The sequence below is a fragment of the Geotrypetes seraphini genome, chromosome 1, assembly GCF_902459505.1.
Source record: "Geotrypetes seraphini chromosome 1, aGeoSer1.1, whole genome shotgun sequence".
Taxonomy (NCBI): Eukaryota; Metazoa; Chordata; class Amphibia; order Gymnophiona; family Dermophiidae; genus Geotrypetes; species Geotrypetes seraphini.
This window is the reverse complement of record NC_047084.1, coordinates 313,407,203-313,431,327: the sequence shown is the minus strand read 5'-3', so window position 1 is coordinate 313,431,327 and position 24,125 is coordinate 313,407,203. Positions and strand designations below refer to the sequence as shown.

Here is a 24,125-nt window from a genome sequence, read left to right as displayed (position 1 = left end):
AATCCGCAGAAATTCTTCTTTATGGAAAACGCGGTGGAACCAGGAGTGACAGACCGGGATCATAACCCTGTGTATGGTAACCCTCCTTAATCTTGCCGGCAAGGGATAGGGCTCAAGTGTAGTGTCCGTTTTCCTTGGGCCCGACACATGCAAAAACAAAACGGGGATATTTGCCGTTGTAGGAGGGAAATTCAATAATTAAAGTGACATTAAGGTACTTAAAAACCACCTCTCTACTCCAGATATTAGCAGAACACGATCAACACTTGCATAGATTGGTTTGTCACTGTTACTTTCTCAGCAGTTCAATAAAGTTAAGCGATCCTTGGGATTTCCTGCTCGCTAGCCGGGCAGCGTCGCCACGTCAAGACAAGGGCAGGCCCTGGCAGCTACATAAACCACCAAATCTCACCGCTGCCTCCCGTACACGTTATTGGTCCGGGGAGATTTTTTTTCCACACCTGGCTAAAGTTAAACTGAACGGTGCCCCGTTGGGACCAGAACTAATACCGAGGCGGGAGAGGCTGAGGCCGAGGGCTAGCTGTGCAGCTTGCAAGACCTGTAGCTTGTCCGCGTGTCTGGGGAAGGGGGCGTGGCGGAGCGCTGACCCGCCAGGATGGAGGCTCTGTACCGCGTCCCGTTTGCTGTGCTCGAGTGTCCCAACGTGAAGCTGAAGAAGCCGTCATGGCTGCACATGCCCTCTGCCATGACCGTGTACGCCATCGTGGTGGTGTCCTACTTCCTCATCACCGGCGGTGAGAGCCCGGGGCGGGGGGAGAGCAAGATCGTATCGCTCCCCTCGGGATAATTTTTGTTTCCTCCCTCTCCCCCTAACACCCTGCAGCTTCCTGAAATAGCAATTTCTGCTCGAGTGCTGTTTTCTTTTAATTTCTGTTCTTAGCAGAGGTCTTTTTTTACCTCACACCTTCCTGAGTTTCTCCTGCGTTAACAGGTGTGAGGACATTGACACGTACCTCACTAATTCTGTGCCTACAACCATAGTAACTGGGAAGTGTTTTACGGTTGGCTTAAGGCAATGGTCTCAAACGTAAACCCTTTGTAGGTCCACATTTTGGATTTGTAGGTACTTGGAGGGCCTCAGAAAAAAAAAACAGTTAATGTCTTATTAAAGAAATGACAATTTTGCATGAGGTAAAACTCTTTATAGTTTTTAAATCTTTCTTTTTGGCTAAGTCTCAATAATAATATTGTAATTTATAGCTAAAGAGACATATGATCAAGAAACTGTTTTATTTTACTTTTGTGATTATGATAAACATAGTGAGGGCCTCAAAATAGTACCTGGCGGGCTGCGTGTTTAAGACCACTGGCTTAAGGTTTATTTTATTCGATATACCACTTTTCCTTAAAGTAATAACGGAGCAATGTGCAATACAAACTAAAAAGCTAAAGCCAAAGAAAAGAACGCTATTCTGTAACAGAGCAGTACACTCAAAAGTAGTTTGTTTATTTATTTATTGTTACTTATTAAGTGCTTTTATGAATGGATTTACCCAGTGTAGTGTACAGAAAATTGGGCAATATGGGTGATTTATATTGCCACAATGTACACAAAATTATTTAATCTCCTACTGGTGAGAGGGAAGCGAAATTGCTATAAATAACAATAAAGGAGAAAAAGACCTCAGTTATAACAGACACTCATCATAACAGAGCAAAAGCTGTAAAATAAAGTGAGCCCTCGGTTCATCATAAGTCACAAAAAACTCCTTCAACAAAACAGCAATATCCCTTCCCAATCCACAGCAGGAATGCACAACAAGGAAAAGGGACTGAAAAAAAATTCATCAAAATATACCCTTCAGGAGATGTGTTGGTATTGTTATTTATAGCAATTTCGCTTCCCTCTCACCAGTAGAAGGAGATTAAATACAGTGGTACCTTGGTTTACGAGCATAATTCGTTCCAGAAGCATGCTCTTAATCCAAAGTACTCGTATATCAAAGCACATGTCCCCATAGGCCACAATGTAAACTGAAACAATTTGTTCTACAAACAAGGTTTAGTATGGTGTCCCAGGGGTGGGTGGGTACCTGTCTGTGGGTGCTGCAGCCCTTGCAACGTGGTGGTTTCCTTTCCCCGGGGTCCCTGTGCAGCTCTCCTCCCTCTTTGGCGATACCTTTGCCGTTAACCAGTGCCTCCCGGTTTCCGATTCAAGCCGGCCATCCTCCAGATGTCCTGCGTGCTTGTACGTGGTGCGCGTGTTGTTGGAGCGGCACTGGCTTGACGGGGGAGTTCAGAGGTCCTGCGCATGCATCTGGAGGATGGCTGGCTTGAATCGGAAGCCGGGTGGCGCTGGTTAACGGCAAAGGCATTGCCGAAGAAGGAGGAAAGCCGCACGGGGACCCCGGGGAAAGGAAACCACCACGCTGCTAGGGCTGCAGCACCCACAGACAGGTACCCACCACCCCTGGGCCACTCTAGTGAGAACTCGTGTAGCAAATCAACACTCGTTTTGCGAGACAAAAGTTTGCTGAGTGTTTTGCTCGTCTTGCAAAACACTCGCAAACCGAGGTTCCACTGTAATTGTGTATACATTGTGGTTGATTTATCTCATCTAGTGTTGATATGATTTAAATTACCCCAATAATGACTGCTTCTTGGAGCAACTGGTCCAAGAACTGACGAGAGGGGAACTTACTTTAGATTTAGTAGAATGCAGGGCCTAGAACAAGAGGTAATGATGTTGGAGATCCACTGGGAAACAGTGATCATAACATACTAAAATTTGAGCTGATATATCTGGAGTGATGTCACTAAAGAAATCTACTGTAGCGGCATTTAATTTTCAAAAGGGTGACTATGAGAAAATAGGTAAAAAGAAGATAAAAGCTGCAAAGATTAAGATTTTAAATCAGGCATGGATGCTATTTAACAATACCATCGATGAAGCCTAGGCCAGATATATTGCACATATTAACAAAGAAGAGCAAATGAGAGTAGGTATGGTTTAAAAGGTGAAGTGAAAGAAGCTATTAGAGCCAAAAGAACATCCTTCAAAGATTGGAAAAAGGATCCAAATGAAGCAACATAGGCACTGGCAAGTTAGATGCCTCCTACCTCCAGCCAGCAGACCCACTGTTTTAAAATGATGGGCCTTCCCCTACCCAATGCATCCTGGGCTGTGCCAGGGAGGGGCCTAAGGCTCTGATTGGCCCAGATGCTATTTGTTCAATTTTCTGTACTGTTCTTCCCTGGTAGCTCAGAACGGTTTACATTAATTTATTCAGGTACTCAAGCATTTTTCCCTGTCTGTCCCAGCGGGCTCACAATCTAATGTACCTGGGGCAATGGGGGGATTAAGTGACTTCCCTGTGCAATACGGAGTAATATGGATTTGAACCCATAACCTCAGATGCTGAGGCTGTAGCTTTAACCACTGTGCCACAGTGACAATCAATTCAGCTCCTCCTAAGGCATAAGCAGAAATCATTGTAGTTTGTAGTGAATAGAATATTAAAAACTGTGTTCATTAACAAGACTTCAGATTAATATTAGGGCTTATCAGAGCCTAAAAGCTAAAGACAATTGTTGCATAGCTTTTTATATATGTCGAGCAGTTTAAAAAAAAGAAATGCATGTGGAATACTTTACAAAAGCAGGAAGAGCTTTGCTTCACAAAAGCTAAAGTCCATCTAGTAGAGAAGAGAACACCACATTCTTATATAAATCACAAGAATTGTTTTCTAGACTTAAGAAGGAAAAGCAAAATGAAGTTCTGACAGTAGTATGTTGCCTCTGTTTTGTCTTTTGGGAGCTATAGATACAAGGATATTTCAGTCCCTTCATCTTGTTTTCCTTGCTCATCTGAGTCCTGATGTTATCCCAGGACAAGCAGGCAGCATATTCTTGACTGATGGGTGACGGCACCGACGGAGCCCCGGTACGGACAATTTTAGAGTGATTGCATTCTAAGAACTTGGAAAGTTCTAGCAGGCCGCACCGCGCACGCGCGAGTGCCTTCCTGCCCGACGGAGGCGCGCGGTCCCCAGTTTCTTAGTTTCCGCGGAGCTAAGAAGACGCGTCTTTTTCAACAGCCATTGAAAAATACTTTTTCTTGCCTTCCCGCTCGCGAAAATCTTTTGAGGAAGTAAATCTTCCTTCTTTTCTTTTTATTTCATTCTTTTTTCTCAAAAAAAAAAACCCCTTTCTTTTTTTCTCTCGGGTTCGCCCCGGCGGGGCCTGTTGCCATCATCGAGGCCTCGGCCTTCGATTTGGCAGAAGCCATTTTTACTTTCATGCCCCCTCAGCCAGGGTTCAAGAAGTGCCAGCGATGTGCACGGCCCATTTCTCTGACCGACCCACACAACTGGTGTTTACAGTGTCTGGGTCCGGATCATAGGGCTTCCACCTGCACCCGTTGTGCCACATTGAAAAAACGCACGTTTAAAAATCGTCAAATTCAACAAAGGTTACTTTTCGGTGCCGAGATGGCTGACTCTGCGGCATCGATACCGGCATCGGCTCCGTCTCAATCGGCACCCACCTCTTCGACACCGCGCCGGCATCGCAACAGTCAGGTAAGCCGGCTAAAAAGCCTTCCCTGCTGGAGTGCCCTCCGGTCTCTGTGTCAGCGAGCCCAGTCCTGCCGACCACAAGGCGCCCGCGGAAACGCTCCGCCCCTATAGAGGTGAGTCCCTCGTCCTCGGGTTCCTCATCCTCTGAGCGTCGAGCGGCACCACAGGTACCGCAGAAAAAGAAAACGGTACCGGTGCCCTCCCTGGACAAGCGAATTGCAGCCGTCCTTCAGGTGCAACTTAAAGAGCAGTTGCAACAGCTCCTTCCTGCTCTATTGGCACCGAACCTTCCAGTCCCGGTCCGGTCTGAGCCACCGGTACCGACAGTGGGGCAGCCTCTATTGTCCGCTTCCACTCTATCGGTACCGGTCCATTCTGCTTCCTCGGTCTCCATGCCGGTTCTGGTCCCGGAGCCGAGAGCGCTACATCAGGCTGTTCAAACTTCGGCACCGATACAGCCTTTAACTTCTCCCGGTACCGCTTCTTTGAGGTCGGGTAAGTCGGTACGTAAATCCCGACACCATGAACCCTCGACACCGGAGTCTTGGGATCGCAGTTTCCAAATTCGGGATCCTGATCTGTGGGGTGACTCCGAAGAGCCTCTTCTCTCAGAAGGTGAATGTTCATCTGGTGAAGAGGATCCTTCTGTTCAAGATCCATCCTCTAAACCAGATACTGCCTCTTTCACCTCTTTCTTAAAAGAGATGTGTGAGTCTCTTTCTATTCCCTTGGAGGCTGAGTCCAAGAAATCCAAAGCTTTCCTTGATGCACTGGACTTTGACCAGCCTCCAAGGGAATTTCTTAAATTACCCCTCCATGATATTTTGAGGGAAACCTTTTACAAAAACCTTGAGACTCCTTTGACTATCCCAGGAGCTCCTCGTAAATTGGACTCCTTATACAAGGTCATCCCCATACCTGGCTTTGATAAACAGCAGCTTCCCCACAAATCTCTTTGGTGTAATCTACTCTAAAGAAGTCTGCGGGAGCTAGTGTGTATGCCTCAGTCCCTCGTGGCAGAGAAGGGAAGGCCATGGACAAATTTGGTAAGAGGTTATACCAAAACGCTATGTTGGCTAACCGGTCAGGGAATTATGCTTTTCATTTTTCCTTTTATCTAAAGCATCTCATTCAGAATCTGGCTTCTTTTGAGAAGTACCTCCCTGACCGTAAGGGGTCTGCTTTCCGCCAATGTTCTTCCTCTCTTCTCCAGCTTCGAAAGTTCATGGTCCGTTCCATCTATGACACCTTCAAACTCACTCTCCAGTCCATTTTCATTCAATGGGGCACTCCTCAGATAGACCTCTTTGCAGCTCCTCACAATCATCAGCTGCCCCTCTTCTGCTCCAGACTCTACTCTCCTCACCGTCTGGCAGCGGATGCGTTTCTCCTGGATTGGTCCAATCTGTTCCTGTATGCTTTCTCTGCCTCTCATGCTCCGGACCTTGTTCAAGCTGAAGAGGGAACACGCCACCATGATTCTCATCGCTCCACGGTGGCCCAGGCAACATTGGTTCTCCCTTCTACTTCAACTCAGTTCCAGGGAGCCCATTCTTCTTCCAATATTTCCTTCTCTGCTTACACAGCATCAGGAGACCCTTCTGCATCCCAACCTTCAGTCTCTGCACCTGACAGCTTGGTATCTCTCGGCCTGACCTCATCTGATTCTCTTCTGTCTCAGCCCGTCCGTTCTATTCTGGATGCTTCCAGGAAACCGGCCACTCTTCAATGTTACCATCAGAAGTGGACACGGTTTTAATCCCTCTTTCCTTGCGGTAGAGACCTTGTTAGATTATCTTCTTTTTTTGTCTGACTCTGGTCTCAAGTCTACTTCCATCAGAGTCCACCTCAGTGCTATTGCTGCTTTTCATGAGCCAGTTCATGGGAAACTTCTCTCAGCTCATCCTTTGGTTTCCAGATTCATGCGGGGTCTTTTCAATGTGAAACCACCTCTTAAGGCCCCTCCTGTAGTCTAGGATCTCAATGTGGTTCTTTCCGCCTTGATGAAGCCTCCGTTTGAACCTTTGGCTACAGCTCCCTTCAAGTTTGGAAAGTGGTCTTCCTTATTGCTCTTACCTCTGCCAGGAGGGTCAGTGAGCTGCATGCACTAGTTGCTGATCCAGCTTTTACAATCTTCCATCATGACAAGGTGGTTCTGCGTACCCATCCAAAGTTTCTCCCTAAGGTTGTCTCTGAATTTCATCTCAACCAATCCATTGTCCTGCCTGCATTCTTCCCGAAACCTCATTCTCATCCTGGAGAACAGGCTTTACATACTTTGGACTGTAAACGGGCTTTAGCTTACTATCTAGAGCGTACTAAGCCCCACAGATCGACTCCGCAACTCTTTCTGTCCTTTGATCCGAATAAATTGGGACGCCCCGTTTCTAAACGTACGTTGTCAAATTGGCTTGCAGTGTGCATTTCATTCTGTTATGCTCAGTCCGGACTGACACTGGAAGGTTCTGTCACGGCCCATAGAGTTCGAGCTATGGCAGCATCTGTAGCTTTCCTCCGTTCCACTCCTATTGAGGAAATTTGCAAGGCTGCTACTTGGTCCTCAGTTCATACTTTTACATCTCATTATTGTCTGGATGCTTTCTCCAGACGGGATGGACACTTCGGCCAATCTGTTTTACAAAATTTGTTTTCCTAATGGCCAACCTTCCCTCCATCCCTCTTTTTGTTAGCTTGGAGGTCACCCATCAGTCAAGAATATGCTGCCTGCTTGTCCTGGGATAAAACACAGTTACTTACCGTAACAGGTGTTATCCAGGGACAGCAGGCAGATATTCTTGCGTCCCACCCACCTCCCCGGGTTGGCTTCTTAGCTGGCTTATCCTAACTGGGGACCGCGTGCCTCCGTCAGGCGGGAAGGCACTCGCGCGTGCGCGGTGCGGCCTGCTAGAACTTTCCAAGTTCTTAGAGTGCAATCACTCTAAAATTGTCCGTACCAGGGCTCCGTCGGTGCCGTCACCCATTAGTCAAGAATATCTGCCTGCTGTCCCTGGATAACACCTGTTACGGTAAGTAACTGTGCTTTTTCTCTCTATAGGTATCATTTATGATGTGATTGTGGAGCCTCCCAGTGTTGGTTCTATGACAGATGAACATGGCCATCAGAGACCAGTGGCCTTCTTGGCCTACAGGTACTGTGGAAAGAGCTTAATTGTGTCAGAATGTTGCACTTGCAGGCTCTATTCAGTAAAAAGCGTTGGTTTCAGAGTACATAGGGTATTTTGTGTAACCTGATGTCTGAATTTGTTTCCTATTCATTATGACTGTTTTAAGTCCTTTTGCACAAGTAAGGATTGAGTGATACCTAAAGCAGTTTATGGTGATCTCGTACAGAATTCAGATCTTAACCACTGAATGAGCTGTATTACATTTAAACCATGTTATTTAGAACATTTTTAAAATATGAAATGTGATTTAGTTTATTTTTATTGTTAAGTTTAAATTTTGTTTTATTTATGAGACTTGTTTGTCTTAACGGTTTTTTTAGTCTTGTCTTTTTTTTTTAAATTATACTCTGTAATCTGTTTTAGACATTATGGGATAAATGTGGATAAATTAATCAAGACCATGCAGATGCCATTAATATCTAAATGCAGCATTCTCAGCTCTAGCCATTCCAGGGAGCAGAAGACCTAGTCATCTTACATGCAGAGCCACTGGGGGGGCACTCTTTATTTTTCAAAATGTCATCTTGGGCCTTTTAAAAGTTTGAAATCTGTACACTCTTCTGAGCGTGCACTTTGGGCCTTATTTTGGAAATGGCACTTGTTTTTAATACATTTATATTTTCATTGTAAGATGGAGAAAAAATATATACTATGTGTAGATGTAGATATGAAAATATTGCGTGTGTGTGTGTATAAATATGAAAATATGTAACTTATTTATTTGGCCAGTCCAAACCACCACTGAAATTTCTGCATCCTGGGGATCTACATGTGTAAATAGTCGCTTTCTGAAACCACCCTTTAAACATGTATGCAACTTAAATAGATAAATGCTACTATTTCTGCTTGTAGACCAGGGGTATCAAACTCAGGCCCTTGAACCAAATTTAACCCGCAGGGTAATTAGATTTGTCCCTCTGTTCGTTCTCTCCCTCCATCCTGGCTTCCCGGTCTCACCTTCAAAGCATCCTGCAGAGAATCGCCAGTTGGCCATAGTGAACCTAGTAGGCTGCTGTCAACCTCTACAGCATGTTCCCTCTGCAGTGGTCCCATACGTCAGAGAAGGGGGCGGTACTGCGACAGGGAATGTGCTGTGGAGGCTGACGACAGCCTGCTAGGTTTTCTACAGCACCAGCAATCCTATGCAGGCTGCTTTGAAGGTGAGAATGAGAAGCCGGAAGATGCTAGAAAGAAGGCAGGCCCTTGTGTAAAGAAGGGGGACAGCATGCAGTGGGGTGTGGGGGCCCCTGGTGTAGAAGTATACGGAGGGAGGGAAGGAGGATTCCCAACAGATGTGCATATGCTGGACTGAAGGGGGGGGGAGGGAGAAAATAATGGGTCTAAAAACAGAGGAGAGAGATGGTGGACAATGGAATGGAGGGAGGGAAGGAACAGAAAGGGAGAGAAGTTGGACACAAGGGATAGTATGGAGGGGGGATAGAGATACTAGATAGGGTAGTTGGGAAGAGAAAGGGAGAGATGGTGGATCCTGGGGTAGTGGGGAAGGTAGGGAGAGATGCTGGATGAAAGGGTAGTTGAGAAAAGGAGAGATGGTGGATCTGGGGATGGTGTGGTCCATCGATGAAGCTGTGGGGATGGAGATGAAAAAAAGGAAAGATGCCAGACCTCTGTGGGAGGAAATGGAAGGGGAGGACAGAGATGGAATATGGATGTTTAGCATGGAGAAAGAAGAAAATGACAAATGGGAAGAAGACCCTGGCAAGCAAGTTATCAGAAGGCAACTAGAGCCTGGGACCAACATGATTTGAATAATGACCAGACAACAAAAGGTAAAAAACATAATTTTATTTTCTGTTTTGTTATTACAATATGTCGGATTTGAAATGTGTATCCTGCCAGAGTTGGTGTTAGACAGCATGCATGAACTAGGACCTAAAAGAGAGGAAAAGTCTTTTTTTATTTATTTTGTTTACATCACAGAGCTGGCGTGGGATTGAAGAGGATGTAACCCTATACTTCTTCTAAGACTAAGGGGTCCTTTTATTAAGGTGTGCATTTATCGTGCGCTAAATCCGTTAGCATGCCTTAATAAAAGGACCCCTAAGTATCGTAATAAAAAATTCAGCTTGCGACTTAGCCTATGTTTTAGATTTTGGCCCCTTATGTGATTGTTTGACACCCCTGATGTAGATGCTTCTAAAATGAGTTCCTAAGTGTACAAATATGGCACAGACTCTTATTTTTTGCTTGTGGGGGAAAATACATGCTCTTCACTGGGCAGGAATCTTGACTTTTGAAATAAAAATTATAGGTTCAGGATGGGAAAGTGGATCTGAAATTAATGAAAGATATTGTCTCTCAACCTTAAAATCTTTATTACTTTGACAAAATATTGACTCCTTCCTTTGCAAATCATATAATTGTCTTTGTAAATTCTGTGAATAAGATCTTGTATTCTGTACTAGCCATGTTCTAAAAAGTTGTTCTCTCTTCCACAGGGTGAACGGACAGTACATTATGGAAGGCCTTGCCTCTAGTTTCCTCTTTACAATGGGAGGATTGGGCTTTATCATTCTGGACCGGTCAAATGCCCCAAATATTCCAAAGCTGAACAGGTTCCTGCTGCTTTTCATTGGCTTCGTCAGCGTGCTGTTAAGCTTCTTCATGGCCAGGGTTTTCATGCGCATGAAATTGCCGTAAGTTATTGGGTTTAAACAGCTACTTCCATGCACTTTCTTCCCATCTGTGCCCTTTCTGCTTATCTCCTTATACTAGAAAACAATTTGGCCTTTTGTATGAGGATGTGTTAGAAAACAAGCAGTTTAGTGGCCATATCCTCAGCGAAGAGAATCTTTGAGATACAGGCTAGAGAATGATACGGTGGCTGTCACCCACCGAAACTGTGGTGGGAAAAAAGTGATCTTTGTGGGTATGGGGACAAGGCCATTCACTGCCCCGTGGAGCGGTGAATGGTCTTGTGTCTGCAGTTAAGGGAGGGAACACGTGTGGTCACCTCCCTCCTTCCGACCTACTGGCCGCATCTATCTTCCTCCCTCCTTCCCCCTTACCTTCGTGGCATGTTTTACTTTACAGTGTAATTTGTTCAAGCTGCCAGAGCCTGCCTGAAGTCTCGTGCATCTGCAGGAGGAAGTTTCTCCTCTGATGCAACCGGAAGTTGCTTCAGAGGAGAAGCTTCTGCCCACACACGCATGCGACTTCAGGCAGGCTCTGGCGGCTTGAACAAATTACACTGTAAAGTAAGATGCGCTACGAAGGTAAGAGGAAGGGAGGCGTTCGAACCGCGCAAGGGCGGTGGAAAGGAACAGACGCTGAAGGGGGTGGAAAGAGGGAAGGGGTGGTGGTGGAGAGGAACACGCTGGAAGGGAAATGGGGGAAGAGAGAGTGGGGAGAAGACGCTGGAAAGAGGTGGGTGCTAGACCAAGTTGGGGGGTGTGGAGGGAGAGGCACAGTAACAGAGCAAATGGAAGAGGAAAAGAGATGGCAGACAATGGATGGGTGCCAGACCAATTGGGGGTGGGGGAGAGGTGGAGGGAGAGGCATAGTAACAGAGCAAATGGAAGAGGCAGAGAGAAGGCAGACAGTGGATGAAAGCAGAAACCAGACAAAAAAGTTAGAAAAAAAATGTTCTATTTTCTTTTTTCCTTTAGGATAAAGTAGTATATTAGGTGTGTTGATAAAAATTTATAAACAAAGCCCTGCCAGCTGAACATCTTTCTCTAGTTCAGCAGCCAGAACTTTGATTTATAAAATGACAATTGTACAGAATATTATTTCTTTTTATACTTTAAGAAAATAAGTTCAGTATAAAACAATTCGAGGCTTGTGTGGATAGGATCAGATGTAGAGAATGACAAGGGGGGGGAGGTTCTTTCTTTGCTCCAGAATCCAGTAGAGCTGATTGCAAGGGAATCCACGATCAGCTGAGCAGGCAAGACTCCGTGAAGCTGCAAGCTCAGCTGTTTGTGGCTTCCTTTGCGATCAGCTCATCCGGATTCCGGAGCAAAGAACCCAGGTGAGTATGCAGTTCTGTCTCCTGTATATCCATTAGGTATACCCTAAAAGCTTTACCTGTTTGCAGTCCTGAAATACAGAATGTATACCCCTGCTCTAAGTGTAATTATTAAGATAAAGAAAACAGGCTCCGTGTAGTTATTAGCTTATTTTTCTGTCTCTCTGGGCTTTGACTGTGCTAGGTAAAATCATATTTCAAAGAAGGAATAAGCTAAATATTGCAGTACTGAGGCTTGTATGGATGCTGCGGGGGATGGTGGTCACGGGGATGGGGCGGGGCCAGTGGTCGCGGGGACGGGGTGGTGACAGGGATGGGAACTATTAGCACTATTGCTGCTCTTTTCAAACTCCCAGTAAATATATTCTTCCCCAACCCTGAGGAAGTAAATATAAAATGTGTCAGCAAGGGAGGATGTGCCAGAAACAAAATCTATAATACAAGCTAAGTCTGATTTATAAAATCAAGTCTATAAAATGTATGAAGTGGCAAAGTAGTGTAAAAGTTAATTATAAACTGACTATAGCAAAACGGGATAAATGAGGATTGCAGCCGCGTGGAATTATGATACTCTAGTCTGAAGATCCCATAAGCAAACACAAAACTGGATTCCATATAAGTAAATGCAATACTGGAGAAATAATTGTAGAAATTTTCAACGCTCGAGTGTGTATGATTGTGATCTACCAATTTACAGTATTGGAATAATTATTTGAGAGTAGTTTGAGATGAAACATCTATTATCCCAGGACAAGCAGGCAGCATATTCTTGACTGATGGGTGACGGCACCGACGGAGCCCCGGTACGGACAATTTTAGAGTGATTGCACTCTAAGAACTTGGAAAGTTCTGGTAGGCCGCACCGCGCACGCGCGAGTGCCTTCCCGCCCGACAGAGGCGCGCGGTCCCCAGTTTCTTAGTTTCCGCGGAGCTAAGAAGACGCGTTTCCTCAACGGCTGTTGAAGAAATATTTTTTTGATCTTCCCGCTCGCGTAAACCTTTGTTTTAATAAAGGTTTCTTTATTTCTTTATTATTTTCCTTTTTAAAAAAAAAAAAAAAAAACTTAGTTGTTTTTTTCTGTCTTTTTTCGTTTCGCCCCGGCGGGGCCTGTTGCCACAATCGAAGCCTCGGCTTTCGATTTGGCAGAGGCTGTCTTTACTTTCATGCCCCCTCAGCCCGGGTTTAAAAAGTGCCAGCGGTGCGCTAGGCCAATCTCACTGACAGACCCACATAACTGGTGTCTGCAGTGTCTTGGTCCCGACCATCAAGCGTCCACTTGCACCCGCTGTGCAACTTTGAAAAAACGAACACTTAAGAACCGCCAAATCCAGCAGCGGTTGCTATTCGGTGCCGAGATGTCCGATTCCAATGTACCGGCACCGACATTAACTGCATCTCAATCGGCACCGACTTCATCGACACCGCGCGATACCGTGCCGGCGTCGCAACCAGCAGGTAAGCCGGCTAAGAAGCCTTCCCCGCTGGAGCGTCCTCCGGTCTCTACTGCAGTGAGTCCAATCCTGCCGACCTCGAGGCGCCCACGGAAGCGCTCCGCTCCGATTGAAGTTAGCCCCTCGACATCGGGTTCTTCATCGGAGTGTCGAGCGGCACCCAAGGTACCGCAGAAGAAAAAGGCGGTACCGGTGCCTTCACTGGACGAGCGCATTGCCGCCGTTCTGCAGGTACAGCTGAGAGAACAACTCCAACAGCTACTACCTGCCTTTTTGCCCCAGAACCTTCCAGTTCCGGTACGGTCGGAGCCACCGGTGCCGATAGTGGAACGCCCTCTTTTATCGGCATCCACTTTATCGGTACCGGGTCTTACCACCTCATCGACCTCGATGCCGGTTTTAGCTCCAGAGCCAAAATCTCACCACCAGGCGGTTCAAACCTCGGTACCAGCACAACAGGTTACATCGCCTGGTACCGTATCCATGAGGTCGGGCAAGTCCACACATAAAACCCGACACCAGGAACCTTCCACACCAGAGTCTCGACACCATGGCTCTCAGGTTAGGGATCCTGATTTGTGGGGTGATTCGGAAGAGCCCTTTCTTTCCGAAGGTGAATGCTCTTCTGATGAGGAGGAACACCTTGTTACCAATCCCTCTTCTCATCCAGATTCCGCATCTTTTCCTTCTTTTCTAAAGGAAATGTGTGAATCCTTGTCTATTCCCTTGGAGGCTGAGTCAAAGAAATCTAAGGCATTTCTTGATGCATTGGATTTTGACCAGCCTCCAAGGGAATTTCTTAAACTTCCTCTCCATGATATATTGAGAGAAACGTTTTATAAAAACCTTGAAACTCCCCTGACTGTCCCTGGAGCCCCTAGAAAACTGGACTCCTTATACAGGGTGATACCTATACCTGGGTTTGATAAACCCCAACTCCCGCATGAGTCTCTTTTGGTGGAGTCCACTTTAAAGAAATCAGCGGGAGCTAATGTGTATGCCTCAGTCCCTCCTGGCAGAGAAGGGAAATCAATGGACAAATTTGGCAAGCGGCTATATCAAAATGCCATGCTTGCAAACAGATCAGGAAATTATGCGTTTCACTTCTCATTTTATTTGAAACATTTAATCCAAACAGTTTCTACCTTTGAGAAATATCTGCCTGATCGCAAAAAATCCGCTTTTCACACTTGTACCTCCTCTCTTCTCCAGTTGAGAAAGTTTCTAGTAAGATCAATTTATGACACCTTTGAATTGACTTCTAGAGCCACGGCTATGTCAGTGGCTATGCGCAGGTTGGCATGGCTCAGGGTCTCAGAGCTGGAAGTAAACCACCAAGACCGTTTAGCAAATACACCTTGCTTAGGGGATGAGCTGTTTGGTGATTCCATGGATTCCACCACACAGAAGCTATCAGCGCATGAGACACGTTGGGATACTCTCCTAAAGAACAAAAAGAAGACTCCACCTGCTAGGCCTTTCCGACAACAATCGGCCTACCAACGCCGCTATGCTGCTCGTCCTTTGCCTCAGGCTACTCAACAGCCTAGAAGGCAACGACAGCAACAACAACGTCAACCTCAAAGGCAGACGCAGCAGCAACAGAAACCTCCCCCACCTCAAAAGTCTACTCAACCCTTTTGACGTGTTTCTCCTGAGCATAGCCAATATCATACCATCTACCCATCTTCCCCAACCTATAGGAGGGCGCCTGACCCATTTTCTCAGTCGGTGGGAGATCATTACATCCGACCAATGGGTCCTAAACATCATCCGCCACGGCTACTCTCTCAACTTCCAGACTTATCCCGCTCAAAGTCTACCAAAAGAGTCTGCTTTGAACACTCATCAATCCTCTCTCCTGATACAAGAGGTTCAATCTCTTCTTCTTCTAAACGCTATAGAAGAAGTTCCTCTAGACCAGAAAGGTCAGGGATTTTACTCCCGTTACTTTCTAGTTCCAAAGAAAACAGGAGATCTCAGGCCCATCTTAGATCTTCGAGATCTCAACAAATGCTTGGTCAAGGAAAAATTCAAGATGCTTTCTTTAGCAACTCTTTATCCTCTTCTCAATCAGGGCGAATGGCTATGCTCCCTCGACCTCAAGGAGGCTTACACTCATATTCCCATCCATCTAGCCTCCAGACAGTATCTCCGCTTCATGATCAATCACTGTCATTACCAATACAAAGTTCTCCCCTTCGGACTTGCTTCATCTCCAAGAGTGTTCACCAAATGTCTGATTGTGGTAGCTGCTTTCCTTCGTTCATTCCTTACCTGGACGATTGGTTGATAAAGGCCAACTCTCCTCAAACAGTGCTACTGGCCACCAATCAAACCATCTTGTTCTTACAGACTCTGGGGTTCGAGGTCAATTTTCCCAAATCTCATCTCATCCCCACTCAGAGACTTCAATTCATTGGAGCAGTGCTGGACACGATCCTCATGAGAGCATTCCTGCCGTCCAACCGGCTCCACACTCTTCAGGTTTTGTGTCAACAGGTTCTTCCTCAAAGTTCCATCTCTGCCAAACAAATGATGATACTATTGGGACACATGGCTTCAACAGTGCATGTCACTCCTCTGGCACGTCTTCACCTGCGCACACCTCAATGGACCCTTGCTACCCAGTGGTCCCAAGCGACGGATCCTTGCTCACGTCACATATCTGTGACATCATCTCTTCGTCAGTCTCTACAATGGTGGTTGGTATCCTCAAATCTATCCAGAGGTCTTCTATTCCATCTACCTCCTCATCAACTAGTCATCACAACCGATGCCTCCCCGTATGCTTGGGGAGCTCATTTGAACGAGTTCCAAACTCAAGGTCTGTGGACAGCCCAGGAAAAGAAGCACCACATCAATTTCCTGGAACTCAGAGCAATGTTTTATGCCCTCAATGCTTTCCAACATCTTCTCTTCCCTCAAGTTCTGCTCCTGTGCACAGACAATCAGGTGGCGATGTACTACATCAACAAACAGGGCGGAACGGGTTCTCGCCTCTTGTGCCAGGAAGCCCAGAAAATCTGGACTTGGGCCATAAATCATCATCTATTCTTGAAAGCGATTTACATTCAGGGAGAAGAGAATTCTTTAGCAGACAAACTCAGCAGAATTCTCCAACCTCACGAGTGGACACTCGATCCTGCAACTTCTTCAGTCCATCTTCGCTCAATGGGGCACTCCTCAGATAGACCTCTTTGCAGCTCCTCACAATCACCAGCTGCCCCTTTTCTGCTCCAGACTCTACTCGCCTCACCGTCTGGCAGCGGATGCGTTTCTCCTAGATTGGTCAAATCTGTTCCTGTATGCTTTCCCTCCTCTCCCTCTCATGTTGAGGACCTTATTCAAGCTCAAGAGGGAACGAGCCACCATGATTCTGATAGCTCCGAGGTGGCCCAGGCAACATTGGTTCTCCCTTCTACTTCAACTCAGTTCCAGAGAACCTTTTCTTCTGCCACTGTATCCTTCTCTGCTTACACAGCATCAGGAAACCCTTCTGCATCCCAACCTCCAGTCTCTGCACCTGACAGCTTGGTATCTCTCGGGCTGACTTCGAGTGATCCCCTTTTATCTCAGCCTGTTCGTTCAATTCTGAATGCCTCCAGAAAGCCGGCCACTCTACAATGTTACCATCAAAAGTGGACACGTTTTTCTTCCTGGTGTCTTCTTCATCACCATGATCCCACTTCCCTTGCAGTGGAGACCTTGTTGGACTATCTTCTTTCGTTGTCCGACTCTGGTCTCAAATCCACTTCAATCAGAGTCCACCTCAGTGCTATTGCAGCTTTTCATGAGCCAGTCCATGGAAGACTCCTCTCAGCTCATCCCTTGGTGTCCAGGTTTATGCGGGGTCTTTTTAATGTGAAACCACCTCTTAAAGCCCCTCCTGTTATCTGGGATCTCAATGTAGTTCTATCCGCTTTGATGAAGCCTCCATTTGAACCCTTAGCTACTGCTTCTTTCAAGTTCCTCACTTGGAAGGTACTTTTCCTTATTGCTCTTACCTCTGCCAGGAGGGTCAGTGAGCTACATGCACTAGTTGCGGATCCACCTTTTACAATCTTTCATCATGACAAGGTGGTTCTGCGTACACATCCAAAGTTTCTCCCTAAGGTTGTCTCTGATTTTCATCTCAACCAATCCATTGTCCTGCCTGTCTTCTTTCCGAAACCTCACTCGCATTCTGGAGAACAGGCTCTACATACTTTGGACTGTAAAAGGGCTCTAGCTTACTATTTAGAGCGTACTAAGCCCCACAGATCAGCTCCCCAGCTCTTCCTGTCATTTGATCCATATAAATTGGGACGTCCTGTTTCTAAGCGTACGTTGTCTAATTGGCTAGCAGCGTGTATTTCTTTCTGTTATGCTCACACCGGACTGACACTGGAAGGTTCTGTCACTGCCCATAGAGTCCGAGCCATGGCAGCATCTGTAGCTTTCCTCCGTTCTACTCCTATTGAGGAAATCTGCAAGGCTGTTACTTGGTCCTCAGTTCATACTTTTACATCTCATTATTGTCTGGATGTTTTTTCCAGACGGGATGGACACTTCGGCCAATCTGTTTTGCAAAATTTGTTTTCCTAATGGCCAACCTTCCCTCCATCCCTCTTTTTGTTAGCTTGGAGGTCACCCATCAGTCAAGAATATGCTGCCTGCTTGTCCTGGGATAAAGCACAGTTACTTACCGTAACAGGTGTTATCCAGGGACAGCAGGCAGATATTCTTGCGTCCCTCCCACCTCCCCGGGTTGGCTTCTTAGCTGGCTTATCATAACTGGGGACCGCGCGCCTCTGTCGGGCGGGAAGGCACTCGCGCGTGCGCGGTGCGGCCTACCAGAACTTTCCAAGTTCTTAGAGTGCAATCACTCTAAAATTGTCCGTACCGGGGCTCCGTCGGTGCCGTCACCCATCAGTCAAGAATATCTGCCTGCTGTCCCTGGATAACACCTGTTACGGTAAGTAACTGTGCTTTAATGTCTCTAAATTATAGTGTATTAATGTCTCTAAATTGTAATATTGTGTCTGCCAGAGGCTTCTGTGATTTGTCCTGCTGTAAATACAGTTCCTGACTTACTTGCCTTTTGAAAATCATGTTCATTTTATCTTAAAGGGGTTACCTCATGGGTTAAGCAGCATCAAATGAGTTTGCCAGCATGACATAATCGGTCAATTAAGAATTACAAGAAGAATTGCAACAAACCTCAACACATCAGATTCAGATGAGGAAATGAACTGATTCCAGTGGTGACCATCGGAAATCCAAATCTTAAATAAGACTCTTTTTTAAAGCCTTAGCACAGTTTGTCTATTGATAAATAAAGTTGTTTTTTTTTTGTTATCGAACCGTAATTCAGTTTTCTGCTTTTGCTACTATTATGTTGGTTCCGATCAGCAAACTTAGATTTGGATTTTATTTTTTAATTAGTCACTGTTTCCAATTCCAAGCACACAGGTTATTTTTCCATCAACAAGCTCTCCCATAACTCAAAATGTAGCATCAAGTTCTAAGCGTATTTAGTTCTTCCCCTGTGCAGCAGTTTTGTTTTGCTGCTCTGCTAAATGGACATTAAAAAAAAAAACCTCCCCATGTATTAAGGGTTTTTTTTTTCTTTTTGGTTAATTGATGATATTTTTTACATGTTAGATTTAATTGATTTCTTCTCTGACATGTTCCCAATTGGGCTTTGCTGCCATTGGTGGGCTGAGCTGAACAGTCAAAATATCCAGAATGCTGATACCCCATTTTTTATAAAATACCTGGCAGTCAACCACGATCAAATATGTTAACGTTTGTACTTCTGTCTTCCCAGATACAGAGACTATCACACTTCATAGATATCAAGATAACATGGACAGTATGGGGTAAATCCAAGAAATGGTGCTGAAATTTTAGGCACAGGAATGATGCTTGCTTAGTGTCCCATGATTACTATGTAGAGGTGGGCAACAAGTCAGATTTTCAGAATTTCCCCAATGAATATAATTGAGAGGCAGTGCATGCAAATAGATCTCATGCATGTTCATTGAGGAAATCCTGAAAAGTTGACTGGATTGCAGCCCTCAAGGACCAAGTTTGTCCACCCCTCCTAGAGCTTCCTTTGTCTGCAGGTTTGATGACAATGTTTTGATTATTTTGCAAGCTTTTTATGGCAGCTTACTCTGGTGGAGAAAAGTGCTACAGAAAGTTCTTGTTTGCTGGAAAGTTGAGATTACACCCTATGAGGGACATTTTCGATAGAACGTCTAAGTCAACTTTGGAGGTTTTGGAAAAAAAAAGGTCCAGAAATCCAATAGAGAAAATGTCCATTCTCAAAACAGCCAGACATCTGTCTTTTATTTTTGAGAATGACCTATACTTTTTGGTCCTCAGAAATGTTTGGTCCTTAGTATGTTTGTCTGTCTTTTTTGGCCATTCTCAAATATAAAAATGTCCACATGAAAAACCCAGAAAAGCAAGTTTTTCAGACAATCACGTCGGGGGAATCCCTATTAGCTGAGCCAGTTTTGGTGCAGTCCTGCCAGTTGAGCTGATAGACTAAGGAAATTTTAAGACAATCCAGCAATGTAAGACCTTTGAAATGATAACATATTTTAACACCCACCAAACAGGACTCAACAAAGACCTTGATTTTCTATCCCATTACAAGCCATAAACATACAAATTAAATCAAAATCCCAAGAAGCCACACCTTGCATGTAGTACAACACCTATATATATATTGTATAGTCGAAGTGGAGATACCGTACATAAAGGAATCGGAGTTGAAGTTTTTATGTACTGACTACACAACCCTGCTTGAAGGTACTTGAAGGTTGCGGCCTACTTATCTAGGGCTCTGCCAAATTGTTCATTAGGCCCAATTTGATGTGAAGTGTTGGCATTAGCACCTTCCAGGAGTCCACAATGACTCACATTTGACATTTTTCCACAAAGAACTCAGTCTGCTGTGACCAGTCCTGCTTTTGGTACTGTGCCTTTGTGTCCTTGCTGTCCCAAAGGCAAAGATAGCAGGGAAACTTGGCAAAACCGCCTGGGAGACCTATTATGAATGCCACCATTATGAAGTCTTCTATGACCTCCCAGTCATACTCATCTTACTTCAAGGCAGCTAGTAAGGTCTTGATGCTGTTGTAATTCTCTTTGAGGTGAACTGAGTGAGCTAGTGGAAGAGATGGGACTTTGTTCCCGTAATGAAGCAGCACAGCTTTGATGCTCCTGTATGAGCTGTTGAGACGCCACTCTTTTGAGTGACAGGCAGTTCCAATTGCCTCAAACAGATTGGTCACATTGTGGCAGAAGCAGAGCTCATCTTGATGGGTAAAGAAAGTTGAAAAACTTAGTGGTACTTCCTCTGATCTGTGACTTGCACACTTTCATCCAATAAGTTTCACGGCTTGAGCCTAGATGTCAAAAGCTAGGCATTGGACTTGGTGAGACCAAGATTTCTGATCAAGGCATTAAGGTCTTTTGGGTTTGGATAGAATGGGTTTCTCTCAGCTGCAGCACTGACATTGCAAATTGGATCTACAACGTCTCCTTCACTCTTTGACTTGCTGCTCTCTCTCTCTCTCTCTCTGGGGGAGTGGAGAGCTCAGGGCAATGTGGTAATTGATGAAGGAATGTCCGGATATGTGATTGTAGATGCATGCTTGCCAGTTTGACATTTGGAAGGGTCCACCATGCAGAATTAGCAGTTGCCTGAGTAGTCAGTGGGTTCTCGTCAGATTCTTGGGATAGCAAACTTCATGACTCTCTTCCCCTCTATGCTATCATGTAGAACAGGGATGTCCAAAAGGTCGATCGTGAAGGCAATGCAAGTCGATCGTGGAGCCCATCCCGGGCTCCATGATAGACTTGCATTACCTTTGCATTCTACCTTCTTCCCGACATGGTAAACAGAAGGGCCGGGCTGACCAGCTGCTCCCTCCCTGATGTCAATTCTGATGTCAGAGAGGAAGTTATGGAGTATCTTGTCTTGATAAATTGGCTGCATAGATAGCAAAATGCATCTGCTGGATGTCTGCGCCTTGTTAAAAGGTTCCCTAAGTTTACTCAGCTTGGAATCAATCCAGAATTTTCTGCAAAAAAGGTAAATTTCAAAATATGAATGTCCTGGTTTCAAAAGCAAAGTTTGCAGGGAATGATAGCCATTTTATATACTTTTGTGGCATAGGCAATTAAGAAAGCTTATTACCATATTTCCCTGCATATAGGCCACCCCTCTGCATAGGCTGCACCCATGTATAGGCCTCAGAAGTCTATGTTTAAAAATTGGAAGATAAGCTGCCCCATGGTATTAGCCACGGCTTATCTTCCGGTACTTCCCCTTCCTTTTTCATTCATCCCCCCTACCTCCGGTTCCTTTTTCAGAAGCCCCCTCACTGGCACGTGGCTCGGGTCTCTAGAGGTGCAGGGCAGCCGTGATCTCTTTGGCATCCGGCCTGCCCCTGCACCGGCTGCTGAATGGCTGATGTCAGCTCTCGCGGGACTCGTGAGAACTGGCCTCAGCCACTCAGCAAACGGTGTGGGGGCAGGTTGGATGCCGCTAGAGACCCGAGCCACTTGCTAGTGAGGGGGCTTCTGGAAAAGGTACCGGGGTGGGGGGAGGGCCGACTTAAAATTTTTATTTAGGCCGCCTCATACACGGGTTTGTAAAACTCATGTATAGGCCGTGGCCTATATATGGGAAAATACAATACCCAGGAACCAAAAAAAAAAAATTGTTACGTAGTGTAATCAGTAAGGGCTTGATGTTCATGATAATCCCCAGGAGATGGTGCTAGTTCAATGCAATTTGGAGTAAACCAATATCCATTATACACATAGTTTTGGTGATATGTACGTTACATGGTGCATTATCTTTGTCATGCACAGAACCACATTAGATGAATCTTAAAATAGAAACATTTCAGTTCCATTCACATGACTTTAACCCTTTATTTGGCATTGTTGCTCATAAGCAACATATTTCTATGGCTCTTATGGGAGATCTGCATCTCCAAATGCCTGTTACTTGCCACTGTTGCTCTCATTCAACATCAAGTTACATAAAGCAGCCATTTCACCATCTGCTGGTTAAAGGCAGATACTTACATTTATTCTCTTTCATACACTTTTAACTGAAAGCTTTAATGAGTTGCACAGCTCTAGATTGAATAACACTCTCCAAACCCAATGTGCTATTTAAGATAAAGGTTGATAAATATTTTAAACAGTTTTCTGGGTGGCTAAAGAGTATGCATTTAATAAGCTTCTGTGTGATTGCTAAATCACAGGAGTCTAATAAATATACCAAGTGCCCTTGGAATGTGCCCCAAAGTGATGGATTAGGTCAGAAACTGGTTGAGTAGAAGGTGATTGAGGGTAGTGGTCAGTGGAGATCACTCTGAGGAAAGGGATATTACCAGTGGTGGGCCTCAAGGTTTGGTTCTTGGGCCTGTTCTTTTCAACATTTTTGTAAGCGATATTGCTGAAGAGCTGTCAGGTATGATTTGTCTCTTTGTGGATGACACCAAAATATGCAATAGCGTAAACACCCCTGATGGTGTAAATAACAAGGAAGGACCTAGCGAAGCTTGAAGAATGGTCTGAAATTTGGCAGCTAAGATTTAATGCTAAGAAATGCAAAGTCATGCATTAGGGCTGCAAAAGTCCAAGGGAATGGTACAGTTTAGGGGGTGAAGAACTTTTGTGCATGAAAGAGGAGCGCGGGACTTGGATGTTCAGTGGCTTAGTAAGGAGGGGTGGGGGGCAGAACACCCTGGGCACCCTCTTTGCAGGGGCACTGGTGCCTTTCTTTCTCTCCGCTAACCCAACTTACTTCTTGAAATGTTCACTGGCATGAGGAGCATTTTCTGCCTGCTGTTTGCGCTGGCCTCAACCCCCTTCTGACTTCATTTCCTGGTCGAAGGACCAGGATGTGACATCAGAAGGGAGCCAAGGCCAGCGTAAGCAGCAGGTGGAAGATGCTGCTCATGTCAGTGTTCTGATACTCAAAATCTAAATGTGCACTAAAATGACAATACTGAAATCCCAATATATATCAAGTTACCACCTGAATATGAGAAATTCAACACACAAGTTCCTCAGAATGCCACACCTAATACGTGTGTGGTAGCTGTCCTCATAGGAACATTATAGTGTGTAGATTTGTTGTTTTATAACGATTCATAATACTAATAAAGTGCAAGTGCTTCAATAAATTATATAATTGTCATTTTTAAAGAATTGCTGCAATGGTAATACTTAGCTTTATGAAACTGGGTCTGCCTCAATCCCCACCGACACGTTTCATAATTTCATCAGGGTCGGGGATAGGGAGAGCAGAGCAGTTCAAAGTCTTAGCAAAATGCTAAATCCCGGCACATCTAATAGGGATTTAGCATTTTGCTAAGACTTTGAACTGCTCTGCTCTCCCTATCCCCGACCCTGATGAAATTATGAAACGTGTCGGTGGGGATTGAGGCAGACCCAGTTTCATAAAGCTAAGTATTGCCATTGCAGCAATTCTTTAAAAATGACAATTATATAATTTATTGAAGCACTTGCACTTTATTAGTATTATGAATCGTTATAAAAAAACAAATCTACATACTATAATGTTCCTATGAGGACGGCTACCACACACGTATTAGGTGTGGCATTCTGAGGAACTTGTGTGTTGAATTTCTCATATTCAGGTGGTAACTTGATATATATTGGGAGCTCATGTCAGTGAGCATTTCAAGAGGCGTGGGAGTAGCAGGGAGCGCACAACATGGCAATGCCAGGAACCAACCTCCCTGGGCACCAACCTTCACAGCTATTCCACTGTGGTTGAAAAGGTGATGGCAAAAGCTAGAAGGATACTAGGGTGCATAGGGAGAGGTATGGCCAGTAGGAAAAAGGAGGCATTGATGCCTCTGTATAAGACTTTGGTGTGACCTAATTTGGAATATTGCGTACAATTCTGGAGAC

At 45.1% G+C, this 24,125-nt stretch overlaps 1 protein-coding gene across 1 annotated transcript; it reads left to right on the top strand.

Moving 5' to 3' along the window:
* Nucleotides 1-355: 355 nt before the first annotated feature.
* Nucleotides 356-18,511, top strand: OSTC (oligosaccharyltransferase complex non-catalytic subunit). The gene is made up of 4 exons (XM_033956283.1): nucleotides 356-755; nucleotides 7,594-7,687; nucleotides 10,183-10,380; nucleotides 18,279-18,511. Exons 1-4 carry the CDS (start codon nucleotides 617-619, stop codon nucleotides 18,295-18,297), a joined length of 450 nt encoding a protein of 149 aa, XP_033812174.1. The 5' UTR covers nucleotides 356-616; the 3' UTR covers nucleotides 18,298-18,511.
* Nucleotides 18,512-24,125: the final 5,614 nt, after the last annotated feature.

Bases quoted from the DNA above. Each gene is read 5' to 3' on its own strand.
- OSTC (XM_033956283.1), top strand. From the start codon at position 617: ATGGAGGCTCTGTACCGCGTCCCGTTTGCTGTGCTCGAGTGTCCCAAC. The intron at 756-7,593 runs GTGAGAGCCCGG...TTCTCTCTATAG, and splicing joins CTACTTCCTCATCACCGGCG to GTATCATTTATGATGTGATT. The intron at 7,688-10,182 runs GTACTGTGGAAA...TCTCTTCCACAG, and splicing joins GTGGCCTTCTTGGCCTACAG to GGTGAACGGACAGTACATTA.